Here is a 21,517-nt window from a genome sequence, read left to right as displayed (position 1 = left end):
AGTTTGGCATTGTATCAGTTAAAATTTTCCATCTTGCCACAGATGCAGAAAATAACATATAGATGTGTCATAATATGCCAAAAAATTATTTTGTGCAAGACACTGCAGTATCTCCAATCACTAAATTTAAAGAATGACAGTCACAAGGCATATAAAATGAACGTGGATTTTCTTGATGTATATGTGCTTGCACGCCTTTATTTTTTCCCTGCATGCCTGATCCGTTATCATAACCTTGGCCTCTGCAATCTTTTAAATTTAACTTTAAATCTGAAAGTAATGTTTCTGTCATTCAGAAAACAATCCACCTTTTGATTCTTCAACTTCTTGGAATGAAATTAAATGTTCTTGTATTTTTAAATCAGGTTGACATATGCCTAAGAATCTTAATGTAAATGAAAGCTGCTCTTTGTGACTAATATCAGGAGTGGAGTCAAAATTAATAGAAAAATATTTGGCTTTTCTGGAGCACTCTACAATGTCGGTGCCAACAGATTTTTTTTTTTTTTTGATTTGGTAGTTGTTGGCGCATCGGCTTCTGTGGCCATATTGCACCTCCCAAGGTTTTTGCAGTACTTTGATCCAAGCCCGAGGCGGGAATCGAACCCGCGACCTTTGGGTTGCCGGGCAGGTACTTTACCCACTCGGCTAGCCCGGTCGGCTGGTGCCAACAGAGAAATTATTTCATTTTGAATTGTTTTGCTGCAATACGTTATATGAGTCTCTAGGGACAGAATGTGGCACACATGTTTGTGCATTATGACATTGTATTTACTTAATAATTTAATTAAACCCAAGAAATTGGTGCTGCCCGAAGTAAACAGTTTATCTGAAGAATCATGGAATGCCAAGTTGTGTGTTGATAAACACAATACAATGTTACACAGGTGATCCAATAGAAGTTTCCAATGCTCTCGTTCCTTAACAATGGCAGACTCTAATTCTTGATCTATCTTTCCGCCAGCCTGAAACCTTTGACAAGCTTCAGTCCATTTCAAATAGTTTTCCAAATGTACAGATGATTTTTCATGACCCTTAAGTAGTCATTCATATGCTTCCAATTTGAACTGCCAACTGATCCAGACAGATATTACCTTAACTGAATAAAATAGTTTGCAACAAATACAAAACATTTTATTAGCACTTTCTGAACATACAAGTCAGTTTCGAAAGTATGTTTCACCATTCGAACTTTTTCTGTAATACATCGCCTCGGAAAATACATAGTTGTCAGAATTTCTAGGGTAAATAAAGTTATTTTTTGACAGTTCTGGTAAATTCAGATAAACCAGATGATATTATATTATTCCAAGACACTGAAGTCAGAGGAAAAAGCCACATTGCAGGATCATCGTATTTGAAAATGGTATAATGTTAACAAAATTATCCTGTTTATCCTCAGAAAATGCTGTATTTTGATACTGAACTAGCGCAGTTTTCTAGGCTATCGATTTTAGGACTTTCATTTGGTACAATATTTAGTCTTGTTTAAATTGTTGGAGTAGAACACTCTTTGGGAGAAGTTTCTGTTTTATTATCACCATTTAAATCAGATTTCTTACTGGGAATTCTTGTTCAGTTATAGAAGAATTAGATACATTTTCTGTTTGAAAAAAGCCAGAAAATTATTTTGTAGATTTGTCAACTTCTTTTTCTCTTTCTAATTTTCTTTTACGGTTTGCAAATCCAGATAATTTTTTGGGAGGCATTTTGAAGGGACATTGATAATTTTTAATATCTAACCCAAAGAGAAGTTGTTGTTATGGGAGTTTAATGGTGCATAAGCTACTATGGCTATAATGTGCCTAACCCAAAGAGAAAAAATCATAATTGGAAACAAACTAAGTAGAACATATAGCAGTCTACTTTTTGACAAACCAACGCTGTAACATAAAGGCTAAATATTTTATTATTCACTTCTTGAGAAGCACGAGATCTTTTGACATGGCAACAATTGGTTTCCCCAAGACTAAGTGACAGGGCATAACATGATACGTTCAAACTAATAATTAATCTGAAAATAAATTAAAACTTGAACTTTTTATCGAAAAAAAAAAAAAAAAAATTGTCAGACGCATTAGAAATCAGAAGTATACTTATCTCTTTAGTGATGCTACTAGTAGCTCACTAATATTAAGTCAGGAAATATATGATGTGTTCTTGTGCACTTCCACACAGATTACTGAACTGCAACTGATAAACGCACTAATATGAAGTCACAGAAACTGTGATGTATTCTTGCAAACTCCACAGATAGACTGCCCATGTCGACGGAAGTTCAATATCGTGCATTTGAAAATGTTTAGAGGCAATAACTGCAAAACTTCCAATATTTCATGGAATATTTCAGATGCAGTGATTTTTTCTGCAATTTGTTTTGTATCTAAGTCAACATTAAATGGATAAGAAATATATTAAACAATGTCTTCAATTGTTTTAAAATCACTAGATCTGGTTTCAAAAATCATCCATAACCTTCTCAATTTCAGAAACATATTTCTCACTATTAAATTCAAAAACAGGATATTTTTGCAAATGATCTTGCTTATTTGCAAAGTGATCGAATTTTTTTCTTTGAGATCCTTAGCCATTGCCAAAAACTGATATTTATATGCAGAAATACTACTACTAATAATGTCACCCACATTTTTATTTTTTTTTCTTATAATTCCAAATTCAAATTACTTAATTTACTGGTAAAATCTGCCAAAAAATCCAGATCACACAACCACTCCATATCTCGTAGCTGCTGATAATCATCTCCCCTTTGATCAACAAATTTTTTAATTTCATTCAGCAAATTTCAAAATCTCTGTCAAAATTTACTCTGACTCAGCCACCTCACATCTGTGTGTAATATCAGATCTGGTTCATTTTTATCGAGTTGCATTTTGAAAAGTCTCCTTTGAAGAGATTGTCCTCTGATGGCATTCCCGATTTTGAAAGCTATGTCCATAACACTTTTAGTATTTAATCTTTTGCTGGCTATCAATCTTTTGTTGGTGGATGATACAGTGGTAACTCAAAAAATCTGGGAATTCATTATCCATTTGGCACAATGTGATGAATTCATTAAGATGCCTCATCATTGCTTTAGCTCTATCTATTGTTATTGATACGAACTTAAATAGTGGTAATTTAATTTTTTCAATAAAATTTTTAAATGTGTTAAATATATCAAGACGTCTATACCCAGATGTTCTTCTCTAGTGGCAGAATCATCGAAAACAATAAGAATAAAAATGAGCAATTGAGCTGTATCACTGATGTTTGTAGATTCATCCAGTTGTAAAGAAAAGAACACACAATTAGGAGCATGCAATTGTTTGCTCACATTTTTACTCTTTTTTTTATGCATCTCATCACAGTATTTCGAGATAATTGCAGATCTTGAAGAGCACTTTTAATTTACTTTTTTTTCTTAAAATTTTCAAAAAGAGAATCTGTTATTTCTAAAAATGCATCTGATGAATTGACCATCAGAAAATGGTTTTCATTTTTTTGCAAGAAGATGACTCACTTTAAATGGTGCCACAGTTACTGCTTTAGATTGTAAATTAGGTGTCATGAAGAAATTTGGTTATGCGAATAATCTGGACTTAAGTTTTTTAATTTATTTTTTCTAAGGTCACTATTAGGCGGAAATTCTAATTGGTATTTACCATGGAGTGCACTGAAGTGCCTTTCTAAATTTCCTTTTTTGGGTATAGCCACAGAAGCATTGCAAATCTAACAACATTTTTCATTTATCATTACAAAAAAATATTCTAGTTCCCACTCTTGATGAAAATGATACATTTACTCTTTTTTGTAGTATTCATTTTAAATCAAAGGGTATTAAATTAACATATAAATACTGTCCAGTTATTAATATTAAGTAAGCTAAATAAGAATTCGACACATACACTATGCTCCCCACAACGTAACTGCGTGAATTTTCACTAGACAAGCCCAGCAGCTGTGCAATGACAAGAGTAGCCACGTGATTCAATGGACTTGTAATAAGTATATGCAGTGGGGCACATAATAATAACAACATTTAGATTTTGACTAATCTATTTTTTATGTCTGCACGGGTAGCACAGTGATATTGTCACTGTGCTGCTAACACTGGGTGGAAATGGCCCGGGTTCGAATCCCATCGATAACACGAGGAACTTCAATGGGCTTTTTTCATGATACAAAGGTTGGCAGGGTTGTCAAGGACACTACTGACACTATGCTGCTGCAACAGGATCCGGAAAGGTTGAGCAGATAGGCTGAGAGGTGGCAAATGAAGTTTAACATTGACAAATGTAAAGTACTACATATGGGAAACAGCAACCCCAGAGCAACATATCAACTCTGTGGTACTACCCTGACAGTGGTAGAGAATGAAAAGGACCTGGGGGTAGGTAATTGTACAGGCAGATATGAAGTTCTCTGAGCAGTGCAGACGGGCTGCAAGAGTAGCTCATGGTGTCTTATCAATGATATACAGGAATTTTTCTAGCAGGGATAAGGAGGTGATTATTCCCTTGTATAGGGCAATGGTCAGGCCACACCTTGAGTACTGTATACAGGTCTGGAGGCCTCATTTCAAGTAGGATGTAGAGTTGCTGGAACGAGTACAGAGAAGGGCAACAAGAGTGAATGGAACAAAGGGGTACTCTTATGAAGAAAGGCTTAAGTTTTGCTAATTACAGTGTCTGGAGACTAGGCACCAGCGAGGTGATCTGATAGAGGTGTATAAAGCCTTGAATGGTTTGAGCATGCTCAATGCTGATGGGATTCTTCCTCTTGCACAGAATAATCACCTGAGGGGGCATAAATTCAAATTGAGGAAAGACAGATGTAGGATAGACGTGCGGAAATTTGCCTTTAACCAGTGAGTAGTTTGTTGGTGGAACAGACTTCCATCCCTTGTTATGGACGTTGATAGCTAAATAAATTTAAGGCTTAGCTGGACAGGTATTTTGAACGAATGGAGGGGTGAAGTGGAAGTGGGGTTTTTTTTTGGCTGATGCTACATAAGCTTGCTTTCTTGCATCATATGCCTCTACTAATGCTAATGCTATCCAGAGACAGTCTTGCAGTGTATTACAGTTATCGAAGACAACATAAAATTCAGTTTATTAAACGATTGAGAGAAATTCCAATTTTTGCAATACAGTTAGATGAATTCACAGATATTTAAAATCTTGCTCAATTTATTTTATATGCGAGATGTGTGATTGAGATATTTTAGAGAATTTTATATTTTGCAAAGCTTTGGAAGGAAGAATGGTGGGCGAGAAGATTTTTGATGTTATAAATATTTTCTTTCAAACAAATAGTCTAAATGGAACTGCTTTGCGATTTGTACTGATTCGGCTGCATTAACAGGAGAAAATAAAGGTTTAAAAGGAAATTGCTCCAAATATAGTTTTGAATCACATATTATATATGTGAGTCACCCTTCGATCCCCCTTTGTGAATTGAGGATACATTTGAACATCTCCAGTCCGTGGGGACCTCCCCTGAGTGCAAGGATGCTCTCATAATTATGGCTAAGGGTTTGCTTAGTTACTTTGCCGCCTCCTTTAATATAACTGGATAGATCCCATCCACCCCAGGTGCCTTTCTTATGTTTAACTTCAACAATTTCTCCTCCACTTTGCTCTCAGTTATTACAAAATCATTAAGCACCCTGCTACAATTTGATAATCTTCTGCATTTTCAAACCTTAACTCCTCATGTGTGAATGTAGATGCAAAATACTCATTCAGTTTATTTGCTATCTGAGCAGGATCATCAACAGTCGAACCATCGATATCAAGTGGACCAATCAGATTCATCCCCTTCCTTTTAGAGTTTATATAAGTAAAGAAATCCTTGCTGTTTTTCTTAGCATCTTTTGCAAAATATTTCTCGTAATATGCCTTCGTCTGCCTAACCTCCTTTGTGACCTGATTACAGACTAGCTTATATCTGCCATAGGCTTTTGAGTCACTTGATAATTTATATGCATCCCATGTATTTTTCTTCTCTGTCACGAGTCTCATTAGTTCATTTGATAACCATTTAGGCCTAAACCTTGACCAATATTTCTTAATAGGTAAAAAAAAAAGTAAAGTGCAGCCATTATCAACCCACTGCAGGGTGGAAGCCTCAACAATTCATGCTGAGGGAAATGGACCATAATCTGCCATGCTGGTCCAGTGTGGGTTGGCAGATTGACCATATTCAGCAGTCAGGGGCTTGAACCCCAGTCTACTCAAAGAGCGTGTGCTATTGCACTCCCGCTCCTGCCCACTCGGTTTGTATGAAACTTTTAGTATCATCCATAATTAATTCCTTGAATGCTTCCCACTTAGAATTTACTGTTGGTAACATCGTCAGTTGATCCCACTGTACAGAATTTAAAAATTGTCTGAGACTACTGTACTCACCTTTACGGAAGCAAAAACCCTTTCCTTTACCCCTGATGGTAATTATATCTTTAAGTAAATCCCACATCAGTACACTGTGATCACTGCCACCTAGTGGTTCCTTTATCGGCAAATTCTTAATACACGAATGATCATGCTGATAAGATCAAGAGTATTACCCTCTCTGGTTGCCTCTCGAACATGCTGCTGCAGAAAACAATCATCCAATAAATCCACAAAAGTCTTACTACTGTGTGTGAGTGACCAACCCACAAGTTCCAGTCAATATCTGGGAAGTTAAAATCCCCCATTATAAGACATTTTGATTTACTAGCCCACTCTATTTCTCTGTACAATTGTTCATTGTACTCATTCGAGTCATTAGGCTTATGACACACTCCTGCTCTTATTTTTGCTTTCGCAGTGCTTATTTCACACCAAAATTACCACTTTGGTGTGAAATGGTAATTTTTGGGACATTACAAAATGTCCAGAAATTACCATTCAGCAAAAGATCTTATTGACTTGTCGTCTGATGAAGCATTACGTGCTCGTTTCAAGACTACTTGGGAAAAATTTTGGCTTTCTCTTCGAGACGACTATCCAGAATTATCAAAAATGGTGATACAAATATTGCTACCTTTCAGAACTACATATTTATGTGAGGTTAGTTTCTTCAAATTAACAGCTATAAAAACAAAAAAAGTGTTCCAGACTTGATCCAGAAGATTACATGAGATTAGTAATTTCAAATGTTGCACCAAATATGGACCAAATATTATCGATTATCCAGGCTCATCCTTTTCATTAATTGTTTTGTTTTGTAATCTAATTGAAGAATAAGAATTTGATTTGTTATTTTTGGTATATTCAATTAAAATATTAAACAATTATTTTAACGTGTAAATTAAAATGGAAACAATTTATTTATTCCTTCCTTGTACTGGAATAAAATTTCCTGTTGCATAATTTGTAAAGTGCCATTTTTCTTCTCTAAAAATCTGGTCATCCTACTTCGGCATTTACACTGAGGGGGTCGCATCAATTTTATATTTAATAATGGGGGGTCACGAACGAAATAAGTTTGCACGCCACTGTTTTGGCTCATCGGTGTATAATGGGATTATGACGTTCTTATCTCTATGAGAAAATGTTCAATAAATCATTGATAGGACACCATGGGCCTTCCTTGCAATCTGTCTACAATGCTCGGAGAACTTCATGTCTGACTGTATTGTAACACCCAAGTCTCTTTCCTCTACTACTGGCTTTAGTTCAACTCCAGTGTATATGCTAATATGAGGTTACTGTTCCCCAGGTGCAATACTTTACACTTTGCTGGATTAAAGCATAGCTGCCATTTTACTGACCATCTCTAAGGTCTATCTAGGTCACTCTGATGAAGCTCTGCCTGGCAATGATAATTAACTAATCTACCAATCTTTACATCATCTGCAAATTTAGACATCATGCTGTCCTCTATTTCTTCATCGATGTCATTCATGAAAATCAAAAACAACAGTGGTTCCAATACCAATCCTTTGGGAACCCCACTTCTTACATCAACCCAATCTGAGGAATAACCATTTATCAAACCCTCTTCCTCTTTCCTTGAAGCCATTCAGCTATCCATCTAAGGATTTTCCATGATTCCAACCTGGCTCATCCCTATGTGGAGTTTCCTTCCCATTTGCTCCAATCAATTAAAGGCAATTAAAATCACCCATAATAAGACAACCTGTTCCAGCTTATAAAGTAACCGCTCATATGGGACTGAGTCAAATTTGCTGAAATCCAAATAAACAATGTCAAAATTATTCGCCAACTCCAGCTCTTGAGTGACCCTGTGAAAATAGCTAACCAGATTAGTTAAACATGATTTTCCCTTTACAAAACCATGATGAGCATTCTTCAGGATTCCATTGCTATCTAAATGATCCTGAATTCCACCCTTGATCATTGTCTCCATGATTTTCCCTACTACTGAAGTTAAGACTGACCGGCCGGTAATTTCCCACTTCACTTTGAGAACCGCCCTTATGTATTGGAAATACACTGGCACTTTCCAATCCAACAAAAAGTGCACTCCCAAGTCCAGTGATACTCTCAATAATTAGCCTCAATGGTCCAGTGCACTCACTTGCTGCCTCCTTTAAAATTATAGGGTATATGCTATCAACCCCAGGACCCTTTCTGGCATGTAGGCTCGAAAGTTTTTTCATTATATAAACGTGAAATTTCAACATCATTAATTACATTTTTTACAACTTCACTCCCATAATGTCTCATTGTCACAAAAGGTTTTTCTTCTGTAAATATAGATGCAACGTAACTGTTGAATTCATCTGCAACTTCAGCTGGGGTATCTAATACTATCTCATGTCCATTACATAAGGATCCAATCTGGTTTGTCCTCTTCTTTGCATTTATATATGTGAAGAATTAATTATCCTCCCTCTTTGCCAGCAGATCTCTCATAATCTGCCGTTGCCAGCCTAACCTTTTCTGTGGCACTATTACAGATCAATTTGTAGCTGTTATAGGCTTCAGTACCTTTTATTGCTCTAACTTTTTCCATGCCATCTCTTTCTGCTCAAGTAATCTGGCAACTTTCTTATTCATCCAACCTGGAATCTTCCTTGCGGAGTATTTTTTTAATGGTATATAAGTATTCAAGAGTTCCGGGTTTAAAGTTATACCATAATTCTACTGTATTTGCTTTCTGTGCAATATCTATCCAGTTAATAGAGGCTATGTAGTACCTAAAGCTGTTGCAATTTTCTTTCCTGATATTATAACCCATTCCTTTGGGTTTAACTACTGCTACCTCTCTCTCTCTCTTCATCGTCTACCACAGAACTCCATGATTACTTCCTGTTACTGGTTTCTGTCCTCTCAGCCTTATTATGTCATCTGGTTCATGGGTGATGATGAGGTTTAGAATATTCTTTACCCTAGTACTTTTGTATCAACATGTGTTGATTCAAATAATAATCATATAGTTGATTTAAAAATTTTGTCCCTATGTGGAGTTTCCTTCCCATTTGCTCCAATCAATTAAAGGCAATTAAAATCACCCATAATAAGACATTGATGCTTACTTGCCCATTCCATTTACATGTAGACTATCAATCTTCACAATCACCCAGCCTGTAGATTACTCCCACTCTCATTATACCTTTTCTTCCAAGTATACACCATATAGATTCTATACTAGCATGTGAAACGTCTGAATTTGGGAAAGCTTTTGTCACACTCAGGCTGCTTTTAATAAGAAGCATAACCCCTGCCACCCCTTCTACTTCCCTATCCTTCCTAAATACATTATACAGTTATTGAAGCAAGAAATAAAATTACGATATATCAAAAACATTATACAATGTTTTCAATATATTTCATTATGAAAGACTGTTTCTCTAAAGATATTAGTGGTCTTCTGACTGAACTGGGCATTGAACACATCTTGTGTATATTTATTGATGTGTATTTGATCATCAATAAATACACATCTTGTGTATTTATTGATGACTTGAAATTAAGTTGAAAAGCAGTTTTGCTGCACAATGAAAATTTATGCATCCCTATCAGTTCTTCTACTTCATGCTGCTGGCTTGAAAGAAACATATAACCAAGATCTTGAATGCAATAAAATACTACAACTTTGCTTGGAATGCCTGTGGTGATCATAAAGTAATGGATTATTCACTGAAATTTTATATAAATGTGGTATTTTATATAAATACCATACTTATATAAATATGGTATTCATACAAATACCATTTATATAAATATACAAATGGCACTTATATATTTATCTAGGTATTTCAGTCTTAAGTCTGACAATGACAACACAAAGATATTAAGTGGATTATGGTTTGTGAAATTAATGGCAAAGAGTTATATAATAATAATATATAACCCTTTGCCATTAATTTTATATAATTATTTTTCTCTTTTATAATTTTACTGTGATTTGCTATTTTGAAAAGACAGAGATAAACTAGTAAGATGAGATGGTAAATGGCAACTGTGTTACTGCATAACATTGATAAATGCAAGGTACTGCACTTGGGTAGCATAAATACAGTAGCAAAATTACAAATCCCCCGTCATGTATAGTGGTGGATCTGGTAATATTACTACTAGTGATATGTTATTATTGCAGTGTAAAACATTGCATTCTTCAAGAAGTGTAACCAGGCTGCTAGAATTACTCATGGAGTCTTATCAATTATATACAGGAAGTTTGACAGTGGGGACGAGGAGACAATTATCCCACTGTACAGAGTAATGGATGGACATCTTGAATACTGCAATGGTTTGAAATTCTCAGTTTAAGAAGTCAAATATTTGCTGTAACTGTGCAAAGAAGAGTAGACCTGTGTTTTATATTAATTTTATAATATAAAATTAATATTTTATATAATAAAATTCTTTTATAATATAAAATTTATATTTTATATAATAAAATTCTTTTATAATTTTTACTGTGATTTGCTTCATATAAGATGTATGAAGCTTCTGCCATTATAGCTATGTACATAAATAATGACTTTACCATTTGTATATTAAAGATATTTTCTTATGGAACATTGTGCAACTGTCTCAATACAATAAGATATAATTGCAGCCTTATTTAAAAAATAATTTTCACATTATCTTTACATAACTTGTACATCAAAGCTTTATTAAGATGGAAATCTTATGAAATTGCAAAATGTTTTGTAAACCCTAAGGAGAAATACAAAAGAAAATAAGAACAGAATACTTACCTTTGTATGTTTTTTATCTGTTGCATAAACAATTGAGGTACAGCACACTTCAGCTACTTTTCTACCATGGCCATAGAAAGACCAACAACATATCTCATTGCTTCCAATGACATCCTTAATGAAAAGTACACGGCCACTGAAGCGAAGTGAGAGCTTATCAAAAAGTTCCAGGTTTTTAAGTAGATTATCATCAGAAGTACTGTAATAAACAAGTTGAGCAGTCTGACTTTTTCTTTATATATAGAAAAAAGTGTGTGTGTGTATATATATATATATATATATAAGTGAAAGAAAAAATAAAAAAGGAAAGTGAGAGAAATAGTGATAAAAGGTAACTAATAAAATATGCATGGTAAATAATTACAGAATTTCCAAAATAAAGATGCTGCTATAAAACCAACCTCTATATTCTTACTCCCCCCCCCCCCCCCCGTCCCTCACTTTATTATCCATTCTTTGATTAGGTTTAGCATTTGCTGCTTTTGCAGTAGATCATGTCCCCAGCTTTCTTATCTTATAAATTCTATTCAATATATATATATATATATATATCTATACAGTGGCAGATTCAGGGTAGGGGCACCAGGGTACGTGCCCACCTGTCCTTTTTTTTTTTTTTTTGGAGAATATATACCAATTGTTTAAATTCCCTTTAGCTACAAAAAAAAATTTTTTTTTTTTTTCATTGTTAACATAGGATTTTATCTATTTTTGCATTGTGGCTCAGCTATTTTTAACTGACTACAGTTGGCAACGCTGATGCTGATGTGATTGCCAATCTAGTTTGAGGCGTCACGCAGTTTGATTGTGGGTAATGTTTAGTTCAAAGTAATTCAGACTTTAGCGTGTGCCTGTGTCCACAGTCACATTATGTTTGAGTGTCATATTTGTTCAAGGCACAAAATGGTGCCCCTCCGGTCATTTTTTTCTTGATCTGCCACCGTGTGTGTGTGTGTGTGTGTGTGTGTGTGTATGTATATATATATATATAGGGTTGTTAAAATTAAAGTATCCCTATGCAGAGGGCTCTGGAGCAAGTTCTAAGGCTCGTATTGAAGAGAAATTTGGACAACAGGTACAATGAAGAATGCACTCGCCACTTATTGGAAAAAAAAAAAATTTGTTACAAAATTTGTCACTATATGGCACTGTGGCAATACAAATCACTTCAACAGCACTACAATTGTTCAATGTGACCTCCATTTTGGTTAACAACTGTTTCCATTCAAAGAACAGCATTTTCTACAGCAGAACATAACGTGTCAACTGGAAAAGCCAGCACATGTCTAATGCCGTCCTTCAGATCTGCCAGAGTTTGAAATCCTTCCCAATACACCTGGTTCTTACAAAAACCCCACAACTAGAAGTCGCATGGGGTGAGGTCCAGTGATCGGGGTGGCCAAGATATCTGGAAACAAAGGCTGATGATCCATTCGTCTGTAAAGTGTTGCCTTAGCAATCTTTGGACGGAACGGTGGATGTGGGGTGGCACACCATCTTGCATGAATATGGTATCCTGAAGGCACCCACGTTGTTGCAGCTCTGGTATTGCAAAATTTGCCAACATTTCATAATATTTCTGTCCAGTGACAGAACAGGTGCAGGTGTCCAGTCGGTGTTACCTATTCAAAAACATGGACCAATCATGAATGTTGCCGTAAATCCACACCACACTGTCACTATTGGAGAATGCAACGGGAACTCGAGGATTTCTGTTGCCCAAATGTGACAGTTTTGCGTATGCACTTGTCCATTTAAACAGAAGTGGGCTTCATCACTCCAAAGGATGTTCCATGGCCAAGTGATATCCGCTGTCATTCATGCCAGAAACTGAAGTGCGTATGTGAAACGAATATCTGCATCATCATGCTTTAGCTGCTGTAGCATGTGCATCTTGTAAGGATAGTATTGAAACACCTGATGTATTATTAGCCTTACAGTGGAATAAGGCATGTCCACTTCATGAGAAACAGCTGGCACACTTGCGCTACCACATGGAGATTACTTGATAAATCCACAACAGCCATAGCCACATCTTCAACACGAGAGGAGTCCACTCGTTTTCAGCCTCTACCTGGTTGAACACCAAGATGTCCTGTCACTTCAAATTTTGCAATCATTTTGCAGACAGCACAAACAGTCATAGGTCCACGCCTTATGCGCTTCTGACACCGGGATTTTCTGATAGCCGCAGCTGCATTGTTGCTGTTCTGATAGTACAGTTTCACTAATAGTGCCTTTTCCTACTAGCCTTTGTTGGCATTGCTGCTGTAGTGCAGGCAAACATATACTATATGATTTTGAAGAGACTGCTTTGCTTTTATACAGTACAGTACACAGTTGAGTAGTGACGCTGTGGCAATAACTTACGATTATGCAAATAATTTATGTTATTTGTGTAATCGTAACTAAGATAGTTACGCACCATACAATGCACAGCATTACACAGTGACAAATTTTGTAACTAATTTTTTTTTTCCCCCCAATAAATGGCGAGCACATTCTTTATTGTACCTGTTGTCCAAATTTCTCTTCATTACAAGCCTTAGAACTCGCCCCAGAGCCCTCTACATAGGGATACTTTAATTTTAACAACCCTTTATATATATATATATATACATAACATATCATAATATGTGGATTTAGGGATATGTGGATGGATTTAGGGCTCTTTAAAATTAATAAAAAAAAAAGTTAATTTAAAACACAGGTCTGATTTCACCTTGTTTCTCAGTTGCTGCCATTCCTACCACAAAATGAGTTGACATAGCTGGCTCCATTCACTGTTACAAAAAATGCTCAACATCTCACAGAGGGTTTTGCAGTAGTTATGTAAACAAGATCCTGTAAAATTCTTTGAGTAATTTCAGCTAGTTCTCCTGACAAGGGCACTACATTTGGAGCTTATTATTAACAGCTTGACAGTATGCATTTTCTGTGATAATGGAGGCTTATTCAAATCGAGAGATTGCAAACATGCATCTCATATATGGACTTGGTAGATGCAGTGCAGCTAAGGCAAGACATCTGTATGCAGAAAACTTCCCTAATCATCATGTGTGCCAAATAAGAAGACCTTTCAGCATTTATATGAACACCTTGCAGAAACTAGTTCGTTCAGAAAATAAGTTTCAGATGGTGATACACACATATCGGCACCAGAACTACTGATTTGGAAGAAGGGATCCTCAATCACTTTGAAGAAAATTATGATGACAGCACCCGGAGGATAGTAACAGTAGAAAATGTGGGGCACATGAATGTGTGGAGAATTTTATGGAACAAGCAACTTTATCCATATTATCTTCAAAGAGTACAAGGACTTACTGAAGCTGACTTCCTGCCACAAGAAGTTTTTGTATTTGGTTTCTGCAGATGTGTGCTTGTGATTAGCATTTCCTATCCACCGTATTAAAAACTGATGAAGCTGGAATTGCTAGGGATGGTGTGATCAATTTTCACATTGTTTATCGATGGGCTGAAGAAAATCTACATGCCACTGTTCAATCAAAACACCAACAACAATTCAGCATGAATATATGGGCGGGAATAAATGGTGACAATTTAATAGAGTCTATTATTCTGCCTGGGAAATTTGTACTATTTCCTACTGCAATTTTTTAAGAGAACATTTGAATGAGTCATTGGAAGAAGTTACACTTGATGGTAATTCATCGCACGTGGTTTATGTACGACTGTGCTCTGCCTCATTTTAGCCATGTTGCTAGAAATCTTTTGGGTTAGCGATTCCCTAATAAATGGATAGGTCATGCAAGACCCATTGCCTGGCCTGCACACTCCCTAGACCTGAACCACTCAATTTTTACTTGTTGGACCATCTGAAAGCCATTATTTGATCTACACCAATGTGTGGAACAAGGCTGCCAGCAAATCCAACAGGCACTTGGAACTTTTGAGTTGGTAAGGAAGTCTATGATGAGGCATTTGCACACTTATAATCAGGTGCATGGTGAGCATTTCCTGTAAACCTAAGCAGATAGTTGCTGGAACACAAAGATGGCTGTAACTCAGAAATGAGGTGAAATCAGACCTATGTTTACATGAACTTTTTTTAAAATTGTTTGAGTCCTAAATCCATCCCTGAAGTCGGTCCCACATGTTATGATACACCCTGTGTACAGATAAACTGAAAAGTATGCTAATTTTTTTTAAAAATGAACAAAACCTTTAAAAATTTTTATATTAACATTTAAAATTTTTTGAGTGTTGTGTTCTTTATTAACACTTGAAAAACCTCTCCCACAACACACATTTGTGTGTTGTGGGAGGGGGAAGCAATAAGCGATCTCATAAACACATGCATTAATTTCATATAGAGTGAAAATGCATCTAGTGCTAATCTTAACACGAACACTGTTAGTCACTTATTTAACAATACTTGCATCAATCATTTACTCTCTACATTACAAGTTTTCTCCAATATTAATTTCAATATCTACAAAACATAGTTACACACACACACACACACACACACACACACACACACACACACACACACACACACACACACACACACACACACACACACACACACAGTGTTTCAAAAGTAATGGTCAATAATTTAAAGGTGAACTGTACAGACTACAATGTGCAAAAAAAGCCTAGTAAATATGGGTCCCTAAGTGAACCATTTTCGAGATATTGCACATTTCTAGTTGGGATCCATCACTGACTTGTTTGTTTAGGTTAGGTTATGCTCGTTTTCTCTCCCTTTCCCCTCTCTCAATGCTCTGAGATGTAGCAGGCATACTAGTACTTGTCAAACGATAGTCAACATGGAAAGAAGTTACAGCAACAAAGAGTATGCGGACATGCACGTATGGTAAAGCCAACGGCAGTGCACTCGAGGCTGCACGTTTGTATCAAAGAAGCATTTCCCCACCGAAGGCAGCTCAACAAGCTGCCTTCGGTGTGCACATTCATCAGGGTACATAACACTTGATGTTGAGGAAAGGGTGTTAGAAAGAATAGAACAAAATCCAGGAATTTCAACAAGGAGGGTTGCTCTGCAAGAGCGTGTACTGAGTCATAGCAGTGTGTGGAGAATTTTACATCGCTAATTACTATATCCCTATCATATCCAGCGTGTACAAGGTCTCAGCAATACAGACTACCTTCCCTGAGTGAACTTCTGCCAGTGGATGCAACAACAGTGTCCTGAACCTCCAATTTTTAAACAACATTTTGTTCACTGATGAAGCTGGGTTTACTCGTGATGGTATTTTTCATTTTAATAACTGTCATGTTTGGTTGGACGAAAATCCTAATGCAACTCACAAGTCACAATAACAGCAACGTTGCTCGTTGAATGTCTGGGCAGGACTATTAGGAGACCGTCTAATTGGACCACTTTCTGCCAAACAGGCTAATATCCGAGCAGTACCTTCATTTCCTGCAGAATGTTCTTCCAGACCACCTTGATGATGATAATTTTCCACTTCAGCAATGCCAGAACACGTGATTTATGCATAATGGTGCACCAGCGCCACATTTTGCTTGAGTTGTGACTTGGTATCTAACTAGAAGGTAGGGTCAATGGTGGATTGATAGAGGTGGGCCTGTAATGTGGCCTCCCAGATCACCAGACTTAAATCCTATGGATTTTTGTATTTGGGGTCGTGTAAAAAGCTTGGTGTATACTTCTGACATTAATACAGTTGAGGAATTGCAGCATTGGGTCTTGTTGAAGGAGCCTTTCAGCAAATCAAAAATGACCCAGGAATGCCTACAACTCAATGCAGAGAAGACTACAAAGCTGCGTATGGATGCAAGGACAGCATTTTGAACACCTTTTTGTATCATCCTATAACATGCAACATCTGTAAAATCCTGTGGTATTGAAACCAAAAATTAAAAATGTATTATCTTATGTTTAATAAAACAACCCTTAGCAAAGGATTCACAGCTTTTTGCTAAACTAGTGCTTCCATAGTCAGTAGAGGATCTTAACAGAAAATATGCATTATCTTGAAAACAGGTTCATTTGCAGCCCAATGTTCGCTGGGACTTTTTTTGTTTATTTTAGTTTGTACTTTTAACCGGGCAATGTGCCTGTGCGGGCACGGTGAAGCGGTTGTTTTTTGTGCTCCTGAAAGTCACTTGATTTTTCTACTTTAAGTGAATGTTTAAATGTTCTTACACATAACAGTGCAACGGTAAAATGGTTCTACATCTCCGGAGGTGACAATCTACCAGATCTGCTCATTCTAACGCATCCAAATTCTGTGTGAGTGTTATCGAACCAGGCACGTTCACCATTTTCAGCAGTTTGGATTTCTGCCTTCTGGATTACAGCCCCAATCAAGGCCAGAGAGGATGATAACTCCCCCCTCAAGTGAAGTCTCTCAAAGCAAATCTCATAAAAGGACTCCGCTGCAGGGTGATGCATCACACAGCATTAGTCACATAGCCTTAGCACAGTGGCTGAAGTGCCTAATGGAAAAGGCGGCCACGTGTCCCTGGGAAGGTTTGACAATCCCCCCCACACAACACATATTTTTGTCGTTCAAAATGTCGAACTATGGTGCTCCAATTGCCGAGTTGTCTGGTGAACTGACCTTTTGTAAAGTTCCGGGCACAAGTTTCAGGGAACCCCTAGTTATGTCGGGAAAACATAGGTGAGAGCCATTTTGGCTCTCACCTATGTGGGTGTGGCTGCCTTAGGCACTTGCAAACAATCTCCTAGTGATGTTAATTTACCAGATGTTCAAACAAAGTACGTACTTATAGTTAAAGCAAATGCAGACAGTAATTGTAAAACTAGTGAGGAAACTAAAGCTGAAATTTCTAAACACCTTAAACCTGAATTTAAAAAATTAAGGTTTAAATCAATGAGAAAAATAAGAAATTTTAACTGAAACTGGTGACCTGAGTCACCAAATTCAAGATTGTCCTAAAATGGAGGAACCTGTTGTTTGCCCGAATTGTCGGCTTAAGAAGAGGAATGCGGACCATTCCTTCAGTGACGTTAAGTGTCCTGAATTTGTGAAAGCCCAAGAGCTAACAAAAATTCGGACTGACTTTACCTAACTCTGAAGTGTCTTGTGTTTATACTTTTCAGTTAAACTGTCAACAATCTTTATCGGTTCTAAACAACCTTTCTAAGTTAATGGTCCAACACAAACTAACTTTTTGAGCTACAAGAATTATATTCCTATAAGGGTGTAGTCAAGGGCCTCCACAGTTGTTGCATTATTTCCTCAAACCCTGTTATGGTCAGTGATCGGGGGAACACGACTACCAGGGTCTGGGCTGCCCTGGTGGTTGCTGACCCCCTCATTACTGTAACAAAAATTTCGAGTCTTTGCTCCACTCATGCCACATGTGCATGCTTGGAAGACTGTTTCGGAAAAATTTATGTGATCTCATTGTATGCTCAATGCAGTCGGGTCATTGAGGCATTTCTAAATTATATGGAAGACGTTCTGATCCTCTCTCTCTGGTTTTCCCATCATTTTTATGATGGATGCTAATACCCACTCTCGGCTTTGGAACAGCCCTACTACAGATTCTAAGGGGGAGCTCTCAGAAGAGCTTATCCAGTCGAATAATCTCACTTTATGGAATACCCCAGGACATCCGCTAACTTTCATTTTGTCTCTTGGTCAATCGTATATTGACATTACCCTTTCACACTCTGCTCTTGGTAACAGCATTTCCAGCTGGCTTAGCCATACATCATAGTGCTCGAGCAACCACAGTGACCACCTTTATGATCAATCACAGCAACAACCCTAGGGCTATCGGGTGCTGTTTTGACTACCCAAAGTTTAAAACAAAACATGTTGATTGGAATAGCTTTGATGTAAAGGTTAGTGAGCTTAATTTCAGAAGAAATAATCATCCAACTTGACTCTCTTCCTGCAGATATGCAGGTTACCAGGGTCTAAGAGATTCTAAACACGGTCTGTGAGGCCACTCTAAAAAAGAAAAAACAAAAAATTAACTGTGTTCCATGGTGGACCCCAAATCTCACTATTCTCAGAAGAAACTTACAAAATGCTCATTGTAATTTTCAGAGAGCAAAGAGAGCTAACAGGCCCTGGGCTGAAATTGACAGACTTGGTAAGTTGTATAAATCCAACAGGAGTTACTTCAATACCATCTTCCAAGAAAAGAAACTCGCCTGGGCAAGGTTTGTTCAACACATCATAAATGAAAATCCATGGGGATTGCCCTACAAACTTGTTACAAACAAGATGCATCCCGGTGATGTTTTCTCATCTATTATCGTGAATGGTAATGAAACCCTGGACTGGAGCTTGTCAATTAATGCCAATTTCATGGGTTGCTCCATGAGGACTGCCTCCTGTGAAAACACCATCCAAACTAAATGAGATTAGATCATTTATCATAACAAGGGCCCCATGCCGAGGCTCCATTTTCGGATATTGAGCTGGAATTTGCTATCTGAACCTTAAGGGATGGAAAGTGTCCTGGACAGGACCTCCTTGAGGTTTCTGTTCTTAAAAAAGATTTTGGAAAAATTGCCCATTAATAATATTAAATCTTATGAATGCTTGTCTATCTTCGGGGTTATTCCCGTTGCCTTGGAAACAGGCTAGACTTAAACTTCTGCTTAAATCCTTTGACAAACCCTCCAATGATCTGGCCTCTTACAGGCCCATTGCTCTGATGCCCATCCTTGGCAAAGTCCTAGTAAAATTAATTGTTTCTTGTTTTCTAAATTACTATTTAGATAGAAATCTAAGTTCCTCACTTCAATTTCGGCTTTACCTATGGAAGGTCTTCTGTTGATGCTATTTGTCAGGTTCTGAATACTGTTCAAAATTCCAGTTCTAAAGGTTGGTTTTTCTCTTCTTCCTAGGTGAATGAAGTCCATTCTTCTTAGCAGTACATATTATTAAGGTTTGGAGATCTTTCCCATGGAATTCTGTCAACTGTGTTCTGCTTGATTGAAAAGACCTTTCATTTGAACATATATATATATGAGGGTAATTCAAAAAATAAGTTACACTTGACCATTGTAGCCCTAGAGACATTTATTGAGGTATGTAACATTATGAGATAGAAAGCACATATCTTGCACTACTTTTCCACATACTCACCGAGTTGGTGTAAACACCTCGGAACGTGTGACTAAACATTCGATTCCCTGATGACAGAAATCCACTCCTTGGTCATTCAGCCACCTTCGAACTGCTGTTTGCACCTGCTCATCATTTGCAAATCGTTGTCCCCCTAGATGTTCTTTCAGCTTGCCGAAGATGTGATAGTCACGAGGTGAAAGATTGGGACTGTGCAGCAAATGTTGATATACCTCCCATCCAAAACTTTGGAGCAAGTGTCATGTTGTGTGTGTGCATTGTGTGGCGTGACGTTGTACGGAATGAGATCAATACCTTTGCTTAACTTTCCAGGCCTCTTGTTTTTCATGGCTGTTCACAAAGACCATTATGTTTGGCAGTATGAGCCAGCATTAATTGTTGTCCTTTTGCCATAAATTCTGTGTAAACAACTTCACAGTCGAAAAACACAGTGGCCATGACCTTTCCTGCTGATGGTGCAACTTTTAATTTCTTCTGCACAGGCAGTGTCTCTCCATTTCATAGATGCTCTCTTCGTTTGTGGGGTGAAATGGTACACCCACGTTTCATCACCAGTGATGATGATGAGGCATAAGAAGTCATGGCCTTCCATAGAATAGTGTTGAAGAAAGGCTAGAAAGACAAAAAACATTGACTTTTGTGTGCATCTGTCAGTGAATGAGGAACCCAACATTCTCACAATTTGTGATAGTCAAGATGTTCACAGACAACGGAATGAACACTGCTTATCGAAATATCCAACTCCTTTGCCATTTCTGCAACTGTCAGTCTTCGATTATTGCAAATCATTTCATCAACCTGCATATTGCTGTCTGTAGTGGTCAACGTTGATAGCCTTCCTTTTCGATCAGCATCCGTCAATTCTGTGCAACCACTTTCAAACTGCTAGCACCACTTCACCTGGCTGGACGCAACATTCCATTTTCTCCATACACCGCCGTTGTTCCACGATGAATCTCGGAACAATTCAGACGTTTCGCCCAAAAATCGTACTGTTCCGCATACCTCAAACTTGGAGTAACATTCTAGCTGACATGCCATTATGAACGTTTGCTCTTACACAACTGTTACTGCTACGTCAATGAAACTCACCTACCGGGGGGGGGGGGGACAATACAAACTCCATTTTGCGTAGGCGCCACATTTGTTGAGCAATTATACCAAGAGATGGAGGCAGGTGTAACAGATTTTTTGAATGCCCCTTGTGCGTATGTGTGTGTGTGTGTGTGTATATATATATATATATATATATTAAATGTACTCTTTT

General features: G+C 37.2%; 1 protein-coding gene across 1 annotated transcript in view; it reads right to left on the bottom strand.

Annotated features, from left to right (window-relative positions):
• LOC150085988 (BTB/POZ domain-containing adapter for CUL3-mediated RhoA degradation protein 3) overlaps window positions 1-21,517 on the bottom strand; it is a 106,545-nt gene that overhangs the window by 11,156 nt on the left and 73,872 nt on the right. Inside the window, exon 5 of the mRNA XM_090373636.1 lies at window positions 11,162-11,360. Within this exon, the coding sequence (XP_090229762.1) occupies window positions 11,162-11,360 (199 nt within the window). The remainder of the gene's footprint in view (window positions 1-11,161; window positions 11,361-21,517) is intronic.

This window comes from Mastigoproctus giganteus, chromosome 5 (assembly GCF_048544385.1).
Source record: "Mastigoproctus giganteus isolate SK-2022 chromosome 5, ASM4854438v1, whole genome shotgun sequence".
NCBI classification, from domain to species: Eukaryota; Metazoa; Arthropoda; class Arachnida; order Uropygi; family Thelyphonidae; genus Mastigoproctus; species Mastigoproctus giganteus.
Note: the sequence above shows the minus strand (reverse complement) of the source record. Positions and strands in the feature narration are given on the sequence as shown.